General features: G+C 37.9%; 2 protein-coding genes across 2 annotated transcripts in view; one reads left to right on the forward strand and one right to left on the reverse strand.

Moving 5' to 3' along the window:
• Positions 1 to 10,843: 10,843 nt before the first annotated feature.
• LOC128216202 (transmembrane prolyl 4-hydroxylase-like) lies at positions 10,844 to 11,989 on the reverse strand. Its single transcript, XM_052922774.1, has one exon. The coding sequence runs from the start codon at positions 11,987 to 11,989 to the stop codon at positions 10,844 to 10,846; it is 1,146 nt and encodes a 381-aa protein (XP_052778734.1).
• Positions 11,990 to 14,148: 2,159 nt separating this feature from the next.
• LOC128217306 (sodium- and chloride-dependent GABA transporter 2-like) overlaps positions 14,149 to 18,358 on the forward strand; it is a 38,556-nt gene continuing 34,346 nt past the window's right edge. The window contains exon 1 of the mRNA XM_052924357.1: positions 14,149 to 14,641. Within this exon, the coding sequence (XP_052780317.1) occupies positions 14,353 to 14,641 (289 nt within the window). The 5' untranslated portion in view covers positions 14,149 to 14,352. The remainder of the gene's footprint in view (positions 14,642 to 18,358) is intronic.

Below are 18,358 nucleotides of genomic sequence, written 5' to 3' on the forward strand. Positions count from 1 at the left end.
TCAACTTCGGGGGCTGACTTGGCCGGTCCTTATAATGTCATATGGCCCAAAGTCGTGTGTTATATTCCTTATATTATACTGAACATTTCATATTAATATTCAATATTTTGAAAGCGCTATTAATGTAATCATTGAACAAAGCAATTAATGTTCAATTGCGACAATTGTTCGCCGTTGTGAAAATCGCAAGTCGTTCTCACCATGTTATGACGTCAGCTGTCCATATTATATGACTTCAGCGGTCCATATTATTTTTTGTCGAGGTCCGGACAGGCCAAATATATGATATGGACCGCTGACGTCATAAAACTGGGGTTTTGATTAAAATACACTGATATATGGACCGCTCAACTTCATTATGTACATATTAAGGACAAATTTATGTAAGGTATAATATATCATCATATGAAGCAGTAATGAATAATAAACCGTGGTAAACACATGTATCATTATTTAGATAGTTCTGTCATGTTATTTTTCTGTTGTGTATACTATGCATGTGTCAACTGTTTTCTGTTTTGTCACCTTTTCAATTTGTGTACATTTCATTCTATGTGTATTGACCATGGCCAATGGCTTATATTTTGCCGATATTGCCGTTAAAACTTGATAACTTGCTATGCAATGTAAAAACCAACAACCACAGGTTATTGTTTGTTGATATTTAATTACTTTTTCGATTACTTTGATGCAAGTTGTTAATTAATCGCTATTGTCCAACTTATTATATCACTAGTAATTAAACAACATAATACTTTTTCTACCCGACTCGTTTACTTATCTAAATGGTACTGACAGTTTCTTAAACGAAATGTATGCAAACCTTCATGTTTTTATTTCTAATACATGTACCACTTACATGTTGTGTTATCATTTGCCATACATCCTTGTGTTTATCTTATGTACATATTTGTTATAAAACGGGCGCACACGTGGGCATAGTTCTTGAATAAAACTGGAAAACTGGGGTAACTTGATTCTTCATTCTTCACCAGGAAGTGAATATTACGCGTTCGCGGTGATGATGAAAACACAAATAAAGTATCTTCACGGCCACTAAACGCCAGCTCCACCACTTAACGGTGATGAAAATAAAATAAGTAGTCGACAATTGTATGGTGCAGCTGTGCCGTGTGTCTACTCCTACACATGCACAAATGACTTATATATGTCATTTGATAATTTTATTAAACCGACATATTTTGAAAATCAGAGAATGTGATACCACGTAACAACACTTTTACTGCAGGTTGGCTACGATTTCATTTCAATACTGGGTCCGTGAGTATCAGATCAGTGTTTAATTATATAACAGTTTATTTTGTTCATTTTTCATGAAACTCGATTCCATGAAGAATTTGTACCATAATAGCCTCAGTGAACGAATTCCAAGATCGAGTCAAATCGTTACACCGTGATTAGCGTTGGTTGGTGATGGAATAACGTTTATTGCTTGGTATCTTGCTTACCTGTGTGTCTGCCTGCCCGCCTGCTATCTGCCTTCCTGTCTGCTTGCCTGCGTGCCTTTCTGACTCCCTGCCGGCCCCTGCCCGCCTGCATGCATGTCCCTGTCCGCCTGCCCGCATGCCAGCCTCCCTGCATATCTATCTGCCTGCCTGCCTGCCCCCAACCTGCCTGTCTGACTCCCTGCCTGCCCCTGTCCGCCTATCCGCCTACCCGTATGCCTGCCTTTCTGACTCCCTGCCTGCCTGCCTGCCTGCCTGCCTGCCTGCCTGCCAGCCTGCCTATCCAAATAAACTGCAATGATCGCGACCACAGAATGTCAGTAACAACTCTCTGTTCTGTACCTTTTCATGAGACTCCTTGCTATACTGGACGATTGGCGATGTACTTCACACCGTAACTACGGGACGCTTTGCCATACTGTACCAGTGACAATGTACTGCACGCCGTAACTACGGGACACTTTGCTATACTGTACCAGCGACAATGTACTGCACGTCGTAACTACGGGACACTTTGCCATACTGTACCAGTGACAATGTACTGCACGCCGTAACTACGGGACGCTTTGCCATACTGTACCAGTGACAATGTACTGCACGCCGTAACTACGGGACGCTTTGCCATACTGTACCAGTGACAATGTACTGCACGCCGTAACTACGGGAAGCTTTGCCATACTGTACCAGTGACAATGTACTTCACGCCGAAACTACGGGACACTTTGCCATACTGTACCAGTGACAATGTACTGCACGCCGTAACTACGGGACGTTTTCCTATACTGTACCAGTGACAATGTACTGCACGCCGTAACTACGGAACGCTTTGCTATACTGGACGAGTGACAATGTACTGCACGCCGTACTACGGAACGCTTTGCTATACTGGACGAGTGACAATGTACTGCACGCCGTACTACGGAACGCTTTGCTATACTGGACGAGTGACAATGTACTGCACGCCGTAACTACGGAACGCTTTGCTATACTGGACGAGTGACAATGTACTGCACGCCGTACTACGGGACGCTTTGCTATACTGGACGAGTGACAATATACTGCACGCCGTACTACGGGACGCTTTACTATACTGTACCAGTGACAATGTACTGCACACCGTAACTACGGGAAGCTTTGCCATACTGTACCAGTGACAATGTACTGCACGCCGTAACTACGGGACACTTTGCTATACTGTACCAGCGACAATGTACTGCACGTCGTAACTACGGGACACTTTGCCATACTGTACCAGTGACAATGTACTGCACGCCGTAACTACGGGACGCTTTGCCATACTGTACCAGTGACAATGTACTGCACGCCGTAACTACGGGACGCTTTGCCATACTGTACCAGTGACAATGTACTGCACGCCGTAACTACGGGACGCTTTGCCATACTGTACCAGTGACAATGTACTGCACGCCGAAACTACGGGACACTTTGCCATACTGTACCAGTGACAATGTACTTCACGCCGAAACTACGGGACGTTTTGCCATACTGTACCAGTGACAATGTACTGCACGCCGTAACTACGGGACGTTTTCCTATACTGTACCAGTGACAATGTACTGCACGCCGTAACTACGGAACGCTTTGCTATACTGTACCAGTGACAATGTACTGCACGCCGTACTACGGAACGCTTTGCTATACTGGACGAGTGACAATGTACTGCACGCCGTACTACGGAACGCTTTGCTATACTGGACGAGTGACAATGTACTGCACGCCGTAACTACGGAACGCTTTGCTATACTGGACGAGTGACAATGTACTGCACGCCGTACTACGGGACGCTTTGCTATACTGGACGAGTGACAATATACTGCACGCCGTACTACGGGACGCTTTACTTTACTGTACCAGTGACAATGTACTGCACGCCGTAACTACGGCACACTTTGCCATACTGTACCAGTGACAATGTACTGCACGCCGTAACTACGGGACGCTTTGCCATACTGTACCATTGACAATGTACTGCACGCCGTAACTACGGAACGCTTTGCTATACTGGACGAGTGACAATGTACTGCACGCCGTACTACGGAACGCTTTGCTATACTGGACGAGTGACAATGTACTGCACGACGTAACTACGGAACGCTTTGCTATACTGTACCAGTGACAATGTATTGCACGCCGTAACTTCGGCATACTATGCCATACTGTACCAGTGACAATGTACTGCACGCCGTAAGTACGGGACGCTTTGCCATACTGTACTAGTGACAATGTACTGCACGTCGTAACTACGGGACGCTTTGCCATACTGTACCAGTGACAATGTACTTCCGCCGAAACTACGGGACACTTTGCCATACTGTACCAGTGACAATGAACTGCACGCCGTAACTACGGGACGTTTTGCCATACTGTACTGGTGACAATGTACTGCACGTCGTAACTACGGGACGTTTTGCCATGCTGTACCAGTGACAATGTACTGCACGCCGTAACTACGGAACGCTTTGCTATACTGGACGACTGACAATGTACTGCACGCCGTACTACGGAACGCTTTGCTATACTGGACGAGTGACAATGTACTGCACGCCGTACTACGGAACGCTTTGCTATACTGGACGAGTGACAATGTAGTGCACGCCGTAACTACGGAACGCTTTGCTATACTGGACGAGTGACAATGTACTGCACGCCGTACTACGGGACGATTTGCTATACTGGACGAGTGACAATATACTGCACGCCGTACTACGGGACGCTTTACTATACTGTACCAGTGACAATGTACTGCACGCCGTAACTACGGGACGTTTTGCTATACTGGACGAGTGACAATGTACTGCACGACGTAACTACGGAACGCTTTGCTATATTGTACCAGTGACAATGTACTGCACGCCGTAACTACGGAACGCTTTGCCATACTGGACCAGTGACAATGTACTGCACGCCGTAACTACGGGACGTTTTGCTATACTGGACGAGTGACAATGTACTGCACGACGTAACTACGGAACGCTTTACTATACTGGACCAGTGACAATGTACTGCACGCCGTAACTACGGAACGCTTTACTATACTGGACCAGTGACAATGTACTGCACGCCGTAATTACGGGACACTTTGCTATACTGTACCAGTGACAATGTACTGCACGACGTAACTACGGGACGTTTTGCTATAATGGATGAGTGACGATGTACTGCACGCCGTAACTACGGGACGCTTTGCTATACTTGACGAGTGACAATGTACTGCACGCTGTAACTATGAGACGCTTTGCTATTCTTGACGGGTGACAATATACTGCACGCCGTACTTATGGGACGCTTTGCTATACTGGACGCGTGACAATGTACTTCACGCCGTAACTACGGGACGCTCTCTTATACTTGACGAGTGACAATGTACTGCACGCCGTAACTATGGGACGCTTTGCTATTCTTGGCGAGTGACAATGTACTTGACACTGTAACTACGGGACGATTTGCTATACTGTACAAGTGAAAATCTATTGCAGGCCGTAACTACGGGACGTTTTGCTATACTGGACAAGTGACAATGAACTTCACGCTGTAAATACGGGACGCTTTGCTATACTGTACCAGTGACAATCTTCTGCAGGCCGTAACTACGGGACGCTTTGTTATACTGTACCAGTGACAATCTTCTGCAGGCTGTAACTACGGGGCGCTTTGTTACACTTGACGAGTGGCAATGTACTTCACGCCGTAACTACGGGACGCTTTGCCATATTTGAAGAGTGACAATGTACTACACGATGTAACTATGGGACGCTTTGCTATACTTGGCGAGTGACAATGTACTGCACGCTGTAACTATGAGACGCTTTGCTATTCTTGACGAGTGACCATGTTCTGCACGCCGTATCTATGGGACGCTTTGCTATACTGGACGAGTGGAAATGTACTTCAAGCAGTAACTACGGGACGTTTTGCTATACTTGACGAGTAACAATTCACTGCACGCCGTAACTACGGGACTCATTGCTATACTGGACAAGTGACAGGGTACTTCTCGCCTTAACAACGGGACGCTTTGCTAAACTGGACGAGTGGCATTGTACTTCACGCCGTAACTACGGAACGCTTTGGTATACTTGAAGAGTGACAATGTACTTGACACCGTAACTAAGTAACACTTTGCAATACTGGACGAGTGACAATGTTCTTGACACCGTGACAATGTACTGCACGCCGTAACTACGGAACGTTTTCCTATACTGGACGAGTGACAATGTACTGCACGCCGTAACTACGGAACGTTTTGCTATACTGGACGAGTGACAATGTACTGCACGCCGTAACTACGGAACGTTTTACTATACTGGACGAGTGACAATGTACTGCACGACGTAACTACGGAACTTTTTGCTATATTGGACGAGTGACAATGTATTGCACGCCGTAACTACGGGACGCTTTACTATACTGGACCAGTGACAATGTAATGCACGACGTAACTACGGAACGCTTTACTATACTGGACGAGTGACAATGTACTGCACGCCGTAACTACGGAACGCTTTGCTATACTGGACGAGTGACAATGTACTGCACGACGTAACTACGGAACGCTTTGCTATACTGGACGAGTGACAATGTACTGCACGACGTAACTACGGAACGCTTTACTATACTGGACGAGTGACGATGTACTGCACGCCGGAACTTGGGAAGCTTTGCTATACTGGACGAATGACAATGTATTTCACGCTGTAACAACGGGACGATTTGCTATACTTGACGAGTGGCAATGTACTGCACGTCGTAACTACGGGACGCGTTGTTATACTGGACAAGTGATATTGATGTACAAGAACATTGCTTAGATCAGATATAGACATCGATTGATTTAGCACTGTCTTAAAAAATGAGACATCTCTCGCCAGCCTTTATCATTCCGTTATAAAAAAAACCCACATGCAAACAGCAACGTAGATTAGAAGATATATTAGATAGATAGATAGATAGATTTATTCGTGCATATATATGTCATTGTAACAAACCAAATATCTCATAAAGTTATAACACAGACTGATTAACAAAGTATTAGTGATGATATCTATACTAAAGCACAACATCATTAGAATGCTTTGGATACATACGTGCGTTAACAAAGATTTAATTCAATGTGACAAATATATTACACAGGATAACCCATTAAAGTTATTCAACTTATTTCCAATGGGGTCCTTATGACAAATATAATTATTTGCCAAGATCTCAGTTGTAAGCTGTTTAAATTAGGTTTACTTATACAAAAATAACATGCATGTACTCTTGACCAGTTAAAGAATGATTAAATGTTTGATATCGAACTTTTACAGTTATAATGCAACCGACTGTTAAAACCATATGACACTTTAGCATAATATGACAAAAATCTTTGGACTGATATGCAAGATTAAATGAATAACAATTAATAAAAAAGGAAATCTTCCATTTCTGCACATTTCATACCAACAATGAGATGTGATTTCACTTCTTTTTTAAAAGTATTCTTATTTTTCAATTCTTTTAACTTTATTGGAAGACTGTTCCAGTCCTGGATTGCTTGATAAAAGAAAGTATTTAATATAAAACTGTCAGCCTGTGGCACTTTAAAATTTCCAGCACTATGTCTACTGTTGTAAGAATGTGTGGATGAGACTAAAGTAAAATGTTCATGTAAGTATGATGGGCATTTGCTATTAAAGATTTTATGTACATGGTTTAGTCGTAGTTGCTTTATCCTATTTTCTATATTAAGCCATCCAATATCACTGAAAGCCAAGACTTTCAGGGAAGTTCTACAATCATAGCCATAAATAAATCTGACAACTTTGTTCTGAGTGACCTGTAATCTGTTCTTGAATTGTTTAGATATACCACTGTACCAAGATGTCGATGCATAGTCAAAATGGCATTGTATTAAGGAGTTACATAACAATCTTCTTAGATTCATATCTAAAAAACGATTTTGTCTATATAAAAATTTTAGCCTAGAATTAACTTTACTGACAATATTGTTAACAATAGATGCAGCACTGAGATCATTGTCCAGTATATTTCCAAGATATTTAACATATTGTTTAGGCTTTATGATATGGCCATTGCAGTTTACATTAAAGCTATCAACTTTTGTTAGTTTTCTTTTAGACCCAAATCAAATACATTCTGTTTTTCCAAGATGCAAAGACAGTTTGTTGTCAACTAACCACTTACTACAGTTTTCAAGTTCCTTGCCGAGTACATTACTAATAACAGACGGATCTTTGTGTGAGAAAAGGATAGCACTATCATCTGCATATAATATTAATTTACATTTTTCACTTATGCTTATACTCATATCATTGACATAGCATAAAAACAGCAACGGTCCAAGTATGCTTCCTTGAGGAACGCCACAAGAGATGTTCATGAATTCAGACGTTGTATTATTTACATTGACAACTTGTTTACGTCCAGATAAATATGATTGAAACCACTCAATTGAATCCACACCAATTTCTTTTAACTTCTGACATAGAATTTTGTGATCTACGGTATCGAACGCCTTTTGAAGATCCAGCATAATCATTCCTGTATATAGACCTTTGGAATTTTGTTCTTTTATATGGTTGGTCAAATGAATTAGGCAGGAGTCAGTTGAATAGTTACATCTAAAACCACTCTGAAGTTCGTATAATAATCCATGTTTAACAAGAAAAGATTCTAGTTGGTTGTATACAACTCTTTCTAAGATTTTTGAAACTATACATAGTATGCTTACAGGTCGATAGTTTGAAACATCAGATCTGTTGTTTTTCTTAAACAATGGTTTAACTTTAGCATTTTTGAGTTCAGATGGTACAATGTTACTTGTGATAGAACTGTTTATCAGAAATGTTACTGGTATCTTTAAAAATGGTGCAGCATCTTTTAAAAATCTTGCAGGAATGTTATCTAACCCTGTGCTTTTTGAACAATTTAGTTTACATAGTTCCTTGTAAATGTATTCTTCACTAACAGTGTGAAGTTTAAATTTAACAGAGTCAGGATTTTTATCTTTATAAAATCGTTTAAAACAGTCAGACTCATAGTTAAACAAATTGTAGGGCAAAGGTAGTTTTTTTTACTAAAGTTGAGGCTACAGTAGTAAAAAAAGTATTAAAGTGATTTGCAATCTTACATGGTTCAAAACAATTTTCATCATCAATGTTCAAAACAATATTTGGAGAAGATTTACTTTTACTACTATATCCAAGATTTTTTAAATCTGACCACAGCTTTTTTGGATCATTTTTATTTTCTTCCAGCTTGTTCGACATATATTCCGATTTGGCCTTAATTACTTCTTTCTGAACAAGGTTTCTGTAAAAACGATATTTATCTAACATCTCCTTCTGTTTGTATTTTTTGAATTTGAAATAAAAAGCATCTCTTTGACTGATGAGTTCCAGAATGTTAGAATCTAACCATGGTTCACTTCTTTGCTTTAGTCTGACTTCCTTAACAGGAGCAACAGTGTTCAAAACTGACAGAAATGTTTCTTTAAAAGACAGCCATGAATCTTCTACAGTTTTTGCAATAAACATGTTTGACCAATCGCAAAGTTTAAGTTTGTGAATAAAATTATCTACATTGTAATGTTTCAAAGACCTTACAACAACATTCTTATGCATATTATACGTTCCTTTCTGTGTTTTACGCGTACAAAATACAGGCAAATGATCACTGAGACCTATCGGAAGAGTACCAGACTGAACAATCTTGTTTTGATGGCTACATAAAATGTGATCTAACACAGAAGAGGAGGACTCTGAGATTCTGGTAGTGTCATTTATGATCTGTTTTAGATTAAAGATATTAAGAACTTGTTCAAACCTTTTAAAAAGAGCTGATTTCTTTGCAAAAAAACAAATGTTAAAATCACCAAGGATGTACCATTCTGTGTCAGATCTAACCATAGATAAAACATTTTCAAAAATATCAACAAAATCTGTTTGTTTAGGTGGTCTATAACATGACCCTATTAAAATAGGTTTGGTTTTTGGTAATAAAATATCAGCCCACACTGCTTCAAGATTGTCATTTTCTAGGTCCCGTCTTTCGGTGAACGCCAGATCTTCATTAACGTATAAGCATACTCCACCACCTTGTCTGTTCCGGTCCTTTCTGATCACATTGTATCCTTGAATTTGTATTTCCGAGTCCATAACTGAATTGTCCAGCCAGGTCTCTGAAAACGCTATGGCTGCAAATCTATATTTTGACATTAAATGTCTCACTTCGGGCAACTTTGGTAATAGAGATCGTATGTTGAAATGAATAAAATGTAGTCCTTTAAGTTCAAAGCAGTTAAAATTACTACAAGATTCAGCAAAACTATTGTCATGTAAATCTGGCAGAATTCTATCATGAATATCGTTTAAATCATCACAAAGATAAAAAGGTAATAATTTAAAAGTACATATCCGACAAGTGAAATAGAAAGATCCATTAGATTTGCATACGTTTGAGTAAAAAGAATCACTTATATAACCTGAGCATCTTATATGTGTCCGGATTTCACAAAAATCACAGTTGACAGCTTTACTACGGGCAGTTACACCTTTTCCACAAACCGAACAAGGAAATTTAGGTTGTCTCCCTTTTTTCATATTTGAAAATCCCGAATTATCAGTTGGTTGTACCATTGGGATAAAATTTCCGCAATAAAAGTGTAGAGATTAAATATCGATGCATTATGCACAGATTAATAATGACGGAAACGTAAAAAGTCAAGTGTATTACCAGATTAATGCTGCACAAAATAATGATGACGAACAAGTTAAAGGTCACGTGTGGTACTAGATGCATGATGCACAAACTTATAATGACAAACACGTTAAAGGTCACGAGTTTTACCAGATTCATGATGCACAAACTTATAATGACGAACAGGTTAAAGCTCATGTGTATTACTGGATGCATGATGCACAAACTAAAAATGACGAACGCGCTAAAGGTCACGAGTTTTACCAGGTTCATGATGCACAGACTACTATTAATGGACACGTTAAGTAAATGGGTTTCATGCTGAAAATCTAACAACATTATTATCTCAGACAACCTATTACTAAGCTGTCACGTTGTGAAATCAGAGTGTTTAAAGAACGCTTGACTACTCTAACAGACGAGTAAGAGAGACTGTGTTTCAATATTTTGTGACATATCATCAATAAATTAATGTTCATAATTAGTTTTTAAAAGTATCCCATATTAAAAAATCACCTTGTTAACACTAGAAACATAAACACGTACCAAATATCAATACACAAGAATGCTCTTGCTTTCTGGAGCATTTTCTATTTTAAAGCAGGCATAACATATAAAAACAGATACATTAATAAGTTACGTGTCTTTAAACCACCCTTTCAGCTTTGTGGAACGAACTTGCTTGGTAAAAGTCGGGTGCGATAGTGGGGAGTGTTTATCCAGTTTGTAGCAATCCATTTGACTCCTTTTTTTACATTACAACCCCCGTGCCAGCTCTTCATATGCACATGCCCTAAATACCCCTTCTTGTCCATAAAGTGGTTGTACCAAAGAATTGCCTTGCCCTTCTCCGGTTTTATGACCAAAGATGATGTATCGCAGTTTGACGTCAAATTTTGCCAGTCAGGTTTTTCATCTTGGTACTTTCTTTGCTCTGTTATGGATAAATCGGCAATCGGGAAAGCAGTTTCTCCACCCTCCTCGACATCGTTCAAGTAATAAAGGACCGTAGCAAAACGACATACTTTACAACAGTCTGTATTCGACAGGTCTTCGCCTTTTGCGTTTGTACACTCCGTCTGAAAGCAGCAGGGGGAGTTTGGCAGGTTGATAGTGGAATCCAAATGGGCGTGATAGTAACCTCCGGGGCTGTATTGCCCAATCTGAAGGTGTTCACTGTAGTCTACGATTTCATCAGGAATGTCAAGTAATTTTGAGACTCTACTGTGCAAAGTTTTAATAAGCTCTTCGTCAATATCACTTCCTCGTTTCAAGACACTTGAGTTGCTGTGACGTTCTGATGCGAAATTCTCATCAGCAAATGTGTCAGACTCTGCTGTCATTATTTTACTTCTATGTAATCCCTTTTTCTTTGCCATTTCAATAATCAAGTCGCATTCGGCAGCACTTAAAAAGTTTGGTATAACAAACAGCGGTGGTTGCAATGATTTTGTTGTCATCGTAACCTCATTTTTCTCGTCCAATTTTATAATCTGCTTCTGCCCAACGGCACCAGGATCCCTCTGCATTAAAGGTGGATATTCGTAGACTACTTCCCCCTCAGGATAAACTGTTTCATCTTGGCTCAGAGGATGAACGGTTTTAAAATAGTTGTCCAAATTTTGATTTTCCTTCTCTCCAGTTATATCTTCAACCATTTTCTTTGCTGCATCTATAAACGCTTGATCAAAAATAGGAGGTATATCAGTTTCATCGCTACTGTAATGGTTCTGGATATTTTCCGTTACATAATTATCCACTTTACTCTCCGGTAAAAAGCTCCATATAAATTCCTTGAAACTCATGGACAATTCAGTCCAAATGTCAAGAAAAGAAACGTTTCCCGCATTTTTGTCACTCATAGGCTGAAAACAAAAATCTGTTCCGGTTTCATCCGAGCATACTGCATCTTCGCACAAAGCGATGGCCAATGTCACCAGCAACACGTAGACAAATAGGTTTCGGAGAATGAACATCTGAAAACAGATATCATCTTATGTTTTAAATGGCCATCTTATATGGTAAAATGCAAAAATATAAAAAGATCTGTTATTATCATGGTCGATAATATTCAAGCTACTTAAGAATGTTATTTTATCTAAAAATGAAGTCAAAATAGTTTCTAATGAAATGAACGTATCTAGATCACAAATGCCCTGGACACGTGCACACATCTTACCAATGATAGCTTATATAAGAAAAGTTAAAATATCATATAAAAGACAAAAATCATGGTACACAAATTTAAACTTGAAACAAAGCAGATATCAGACACGATATCAGACACATAAGAGCAACACGAAATCAAATTCTCTGGCTGGGAACCATTTTATCGGCGGAACATATCCAAATTTCTGGTAACGATATCGAAACTTTTGAATCAAAGTAAGAAATATCGTTATCGATTTTTTAAAATAATTATTGTGATCGATATATAAAATTACGCATAACTTAAATCATACTTTTTAAAAGAACATTTACCATATAAGGTTGTTATTTTACTTTTTGATAACTAACGCTATTTAGTTAAATACTGTTAAATATTTTTCAAATTTAAATAAAAATATTTACCATTTTGATCTGTATCGCTATCACTCAGAAGCTTATTAAAGTAATTATAATTGTTGCACGGCTAACTTTGATAAGCGGAAATGATTTTGGACAGGTTTCCTTGCCCTGGGGTAGTGGTCATTACACATTCAAGTTTTAATTTTTAATGCTTGAATACATAGGTTGTTTGATATTATTCTCACAAACGTGGTTTCGTGTTGGATTTGCTTTAATTGATTTAATTTATATTTCTAGGAAGTTGATTTCTTTGGTTTGATCATGTCAGTAAGTTAGATAGATATCGAGATATGACCGCCAGCCTGAGAAAACGAACCTTATCGCATTTCCGAGATATTGGCGGAAATGGACGGAAACGCCCGAACAAATGCGGAAGATAATACATAAATAAAACAAAGGGAACGATTTAAAAACTTCTATTTCAACACATACTTTGAATGTTTATATTGAAGCAGTTAATATACAATGTAAAGAAAGTACAATGTAGCTCATTCTGTCGCAACAATTCCAAGCAATGGTCTTTAGACTGGCAAGGTAATAATCGTTGACAATATATTATTTTTTATAGCAAAGACATCTTATTGTATCAAGTCATTTGTAATATTCATCAATAAAGTTTGTTCATATCTCCGCGAGGATAGCTTGAACAAAGTAAAGAGCCAACATTTTTACAATCTAGGAAATATATGTATATATACGTGTATATGTGTCCCTGTTCAAGAAAATTATAAATAATAAATGGCCGACATTTCATCTGTTTATCCTAAATTAATTTGTTGGACAATAGCATGACTTTACCCCCACAACGTAGCAGACCGAAAAGCTCTTTTACATGTTAAGCGCTTTGATTGAAGATGTTCTCATAGACTTTGTGTCGTTTCTTCGGCGTGCAAAAACTCTGGCCATGACCTATTTGGAAAACTTGTTGCCAGAGAGAAAATACGCACATACCTTACCTAAGGCATTTTTAATTGTCACTGTACCCCATTTGTTTGCCATTGAAACAGACGAAAATTGGCGTTCAATTCAATCCGCGGCGCTCATGTTTATTTTAAGAACATATTTACATTCCGAAAACTAGATATGTTCAATATCTAAGCATTGTTAATATATCATACAAATACCATATATAAACAGAAATAAAAGTTATAAAGTAATTTATAAAATTGATTTTTCTCTACAACCTGATAATTGTTTGTTTGGTTCTGAAACTAGATCATTCAGTATTCAATTACTGTTATATACAAAAGCTTCAAGTAGTGAAGTGTATAGTACATCCGTGAAGACCTCGATACTGCAACAGTTCATAAATTACTTGCAAAAGATACTTACAAAAAGTGATGCCAGAACTGTTATTATAGACGTTACTCAAGGTTTTATGAATAATTTTAACGGAATTTAGTTCGGATAACGATCCCATTGCGGAAAGTTACGGATTATAAATCGAAAAGGTTTCTTACTAGAAGTTTGTTTTATTGGTTATTCGCTTGGCAGTCTTCCACGTTCATTTGTTAATATGTATACTAAAGTGACGCACTTGCCTGATTAACAAGCTACATTAACTCATTATAAGTGATATTTATAATAAAAAAGACGAGACATGGTGATGGACACCGTCAACAGAGGTTCAAACGAAAAACATGGAATTTATGAGCTGGATAAAACTTTCAACAGTGCAAATGATGTGGAACAGCCGTTTCCAGCTGCGAAACCATTGCTTACCAACAACGACAGTGAAACCATCGAATCCGCGGGCTCAGAGTCCAGCGATCCAATCAAGCGTGAACAATGGTCGAGAAATCTCGAGTTTATGCTTGCATGCATTGGGTTTGCCGTGGGGCTGGGAAACATTTGGAGGTTCCCGTACCTCTGCTACAAAAACGGGGGCGGTGAGAATTTTTATATGATTTTGGATTGTAAAAACTCGCGGAGCCTCTGTTGGGTTTCGATCAGTGTACCTTAGAATGTTACCTATGTGACAGAAATGTATTTAAGCTGCACTCTCACAGTTTGAACGTTTGGACACTTTTTATATTTTGTCTTGGAACGAGCCATGTTTGCGAATTTCCATAGAAACCAGTTATATAAGACGGCTGACAAAGCATTAGATCGCAGATTTTTATATTTAAGTTTAAAAATTATTGTTTTGTGCATTTTTCTTAAACCGTTAGTAACGGTTTAAGCCATAAAACATTAATTTTCGAACGGAAACATGAAAATCTACGATCTGATTTTTGTCAGCAATCTTATATCATATGTTTGCAGATATTTACGCAAAAAGTTTCCAATATTTTTTTTAAAAAAGTTGTAAAAGTGGAAGATCTGTGAAAGTGCAATTCAAAATCGGTCAAATTCCATCCATATAACAAGTAAAGAAATACAGTATTTAGATTAGATTAGTTAGATTCTCGAAATGTGTTCTATTTTTGTCTCTTTATTTTACAGTTTTTTTAGCATTGCTTATATGATCAACTGTAAAGAAAAAAAGTGTATCATTAATTTGTATTCTAAAAGGTGTAAAGAAGCGCGCTAGTTACCTTTTAACAAGCTTGATCCTGCAGTTTCCACAGCAGATTTGATACAGCCGTTCTATTACATATTCCCGGTAGTTTATCAGTGAAATGAAAATAACAGTTCACCGTTTGAAACAGTTAATACTATTTTGATAGTTTGCATTGTTTTGAAATATAAGCATGCTTTCAATTCTAAATCAAAAGTCAGCGCGCACAGGGCTAGGACACAAATTTAATGACATATTTTCCAAATGACGCTACTCGTACTTTCACGTATAATTTGGCGCGTTTCTCTGAAAAAAAATGCAATAAACCGGCATTTTACATCCTGTTTAGGTATATAATTAAAAGAAAAATTGTTGAGTGTAAGTGTTTTAGTGTGAGATCGCAATATATTTCTCCTCGTGAACATGAAAGTAATTAAATATAAGACGATCTTACACTGAAACAAACACCATCCACTGTCTAACAACCTTTTTGTACGGACATTTTAGTTTATGATTGAGTGTAGTTTGTACTTAGGAATGATTTCATTCTACATCATGATACAATCAACTGAATCAAGTAATCAAGTTCAGGATCTTTTTTTATTGTGCTCCAGGCCACCGGGATATATAAGTTTTCAACTGTCTGAACTGAACTTTATTTCTAACTTTGCAATAACGATAATGTATAATTATGTGTTTACGTAGCACGATCTCTAAATATCTCGCTGCAAGATAATTTTATACTTTGCCCGTTTCCAAGTAATTATATTAATGAGATACTTATCTATCACGCTGTATGCTCAAGGCGATCACAATATGATCTGAGATGTTGAATACGCACTTAACACGTTAACATCGATTTGGCTTGTGTATTTTATACGATGTTTACATGTGATGCATCATACTATATTATGTCGTTGACTTCTAACTTGATATGACACTTTTGCACCACTATCAAATCGGTCGTGTTTGCACGACCTTCGAATTTAACGGTTTTGTACCAAAATCCATGTATCGTGTTTTGCACGACTACCGCATTTAAAGGGGCTGTCTCACGTATGATAAAATAGCGAGAGAAAAAAGAAAATTGTCGAAAACTGACATAAACTTGGCATCGATGTGTACAATGCATTGAAACTTACTAACTGAAGTACCACATAGTTTACAATTTATTTAAGTTTAGCAGTTATTTTGTATTTTTCCATTAAAAAAGATTACTGGGTATGTCTACCAAGTAGAATTCATTCCTTATGCGTGATTGGCTAGTCGGTGTTATCACGTGATATTACCGAGTTAAGTGTATAGGTTATTTATGACACCCGATTAGATTAAGCCGTCGTAGCTCATTGGATACGACGCTGGACTGCAATTTTGGCGACACGAGTTCGAACCCGGTCTCCGACACATTTTTTTTTACATTTTGGTACGTTTATTTACAATTATGATATCAAAGCGTAACTCATTCAATTTGACAATTGTCCTGAGATTCGTTACAGAAAAAAAACATTTTTTGGTGCCAATCTGGTGTACAGTCCCTTTTAAATCGAGCATAGTTTGCACGATTTGCGTAGTTCATATTTGTTATATATTTTGCTTGGATTTCAGATAAAAAAGAAAAAAAAGTAAAGAAAACCATGACATGTATCCATTTATGTGATTTGCATGACTTTTAAATGTGATATATTTTGCATGACTTGCATGTTACATAGTTTGCATGCTAATTCAATGTATCATATCTTGCATGAATTTCAAATGTAAAAATTGTGCGTGACCAATTTCATGAGTATGTTTGTTAACCAAGGGCAATTAAGATCTTTATGGTATGCCTGTTTGGTGTACACTAAAGCATGCTATAGAATTGGGGCAGTCTTGGTCACATATCTCACCTTCGTACAGTTAAAGTGTTTACGGCTAAAACACGTAGTTTAAGATTTGGTTCCCCGCCTGACGTTTATTCGCTACGGTGTATCATGGATAAAAAAGTTTGCTGACGTAACACAGGGATTTATTTAATGTTAAAATGCTGTGAACCAAAATCGATGTATTTCGTACGGGGTACTCATCAAGATGTATTATTCTGATTTCATACTTGCCAAGGGTTCAGTTAACGCTAACAATCGCGCTCACGGTAGCTCACGTGTCCGATTTGGTCCCCGCTTGCAGTGTATATTCCACGATGTAACAGGAATACAAAACAAAACAGGTTGCGAACATTTGTGACAGTTGGCCTTTAATACTGAATGCAGAGCTGGTATGTTTGTTAAATATACTCCAATACAAAGTAATGGGTGCTAAAAAGTATTCACCTTGTCCCGTCCGTCCGTCCGTGCGTGCGTCGCGGGAATATCAGACCTATTTGGTACAGCGCATGGCTAATTCATGAAATATCACACACTGACGGAAGCGGATGTAAAGTTGTGGATGGTGAAAGTAAAATAATTTAAAGCTCATAGTTGCATATTTATCCACCCCCCTTTGTCTCCAATTATAAACATTTGATATATTTCATAGTTTTAGAGAGTGTTTTTATTTCTTTTTGGGTGGTGGAAAGGTGTTTTTTTTTAATCATAATCTCTTGAAAAATGTATGGAGGAATTAAAAAAAGTTAGGTCGTAATGTAAGATAACCATGTGAAGCCTTTAACAGTGCAAGAATGATAACTCTTTATAAAAATGACCTCCCTTGATTTCGGCAAACTTATTTCACTATTGATTGCTTTGGATACTCTGCAATATACAAAAACAGTAATTATATTGTTTTGTTAACATTATGAAAACATACTTGATTACTTGATTGAATCTGAATATGAATCTGAATATGCTGGTATATTTTTACTTATTAAACTGCAAAGTGAAGGTCACTTTTAATTCAACTATAAAAATGGCTTCAACTTTATACCTGTGTTACTCAATATTTTAAGTTTAAAATATGATTTTGCGAAATTTATCGCGAATGTTATTTTGGTTTTATAAAATACATTTTTGTCATTTATTTCAATACCATGACATATACGCTATTCAGTTTAGTAAGTGTCAACTAAATGAATAAATATATATTCCATCTATTCAGAACATTGCTTCGAAAAGTTTCAGCTCCGCATACTTTT

This window comes from Mya arenaria, chromosome 14 (genome assembly GCF_026914265.1).
Source record: "Mya arenaria isolate MELC-2E11 chromosome 14, ASM2691426v1".
Classification (NCBI taxonomy): domain Eukaryota; kingdom Metazoa; phylum Mollusca; class Bivalvia; order Myida; family Myidae; genus Mya; species Mya arenaria.

Bases quoted from the DNA above. Each gene is read 5' to 3' on its own strand.
- LOC128216202 (XM_052922774.1), bottom strand. From the start codon at position 11,989: ATGAGTTTCAAGGAATTTATATGGAGCTTTTTACCGGAGAGTAAAGTG.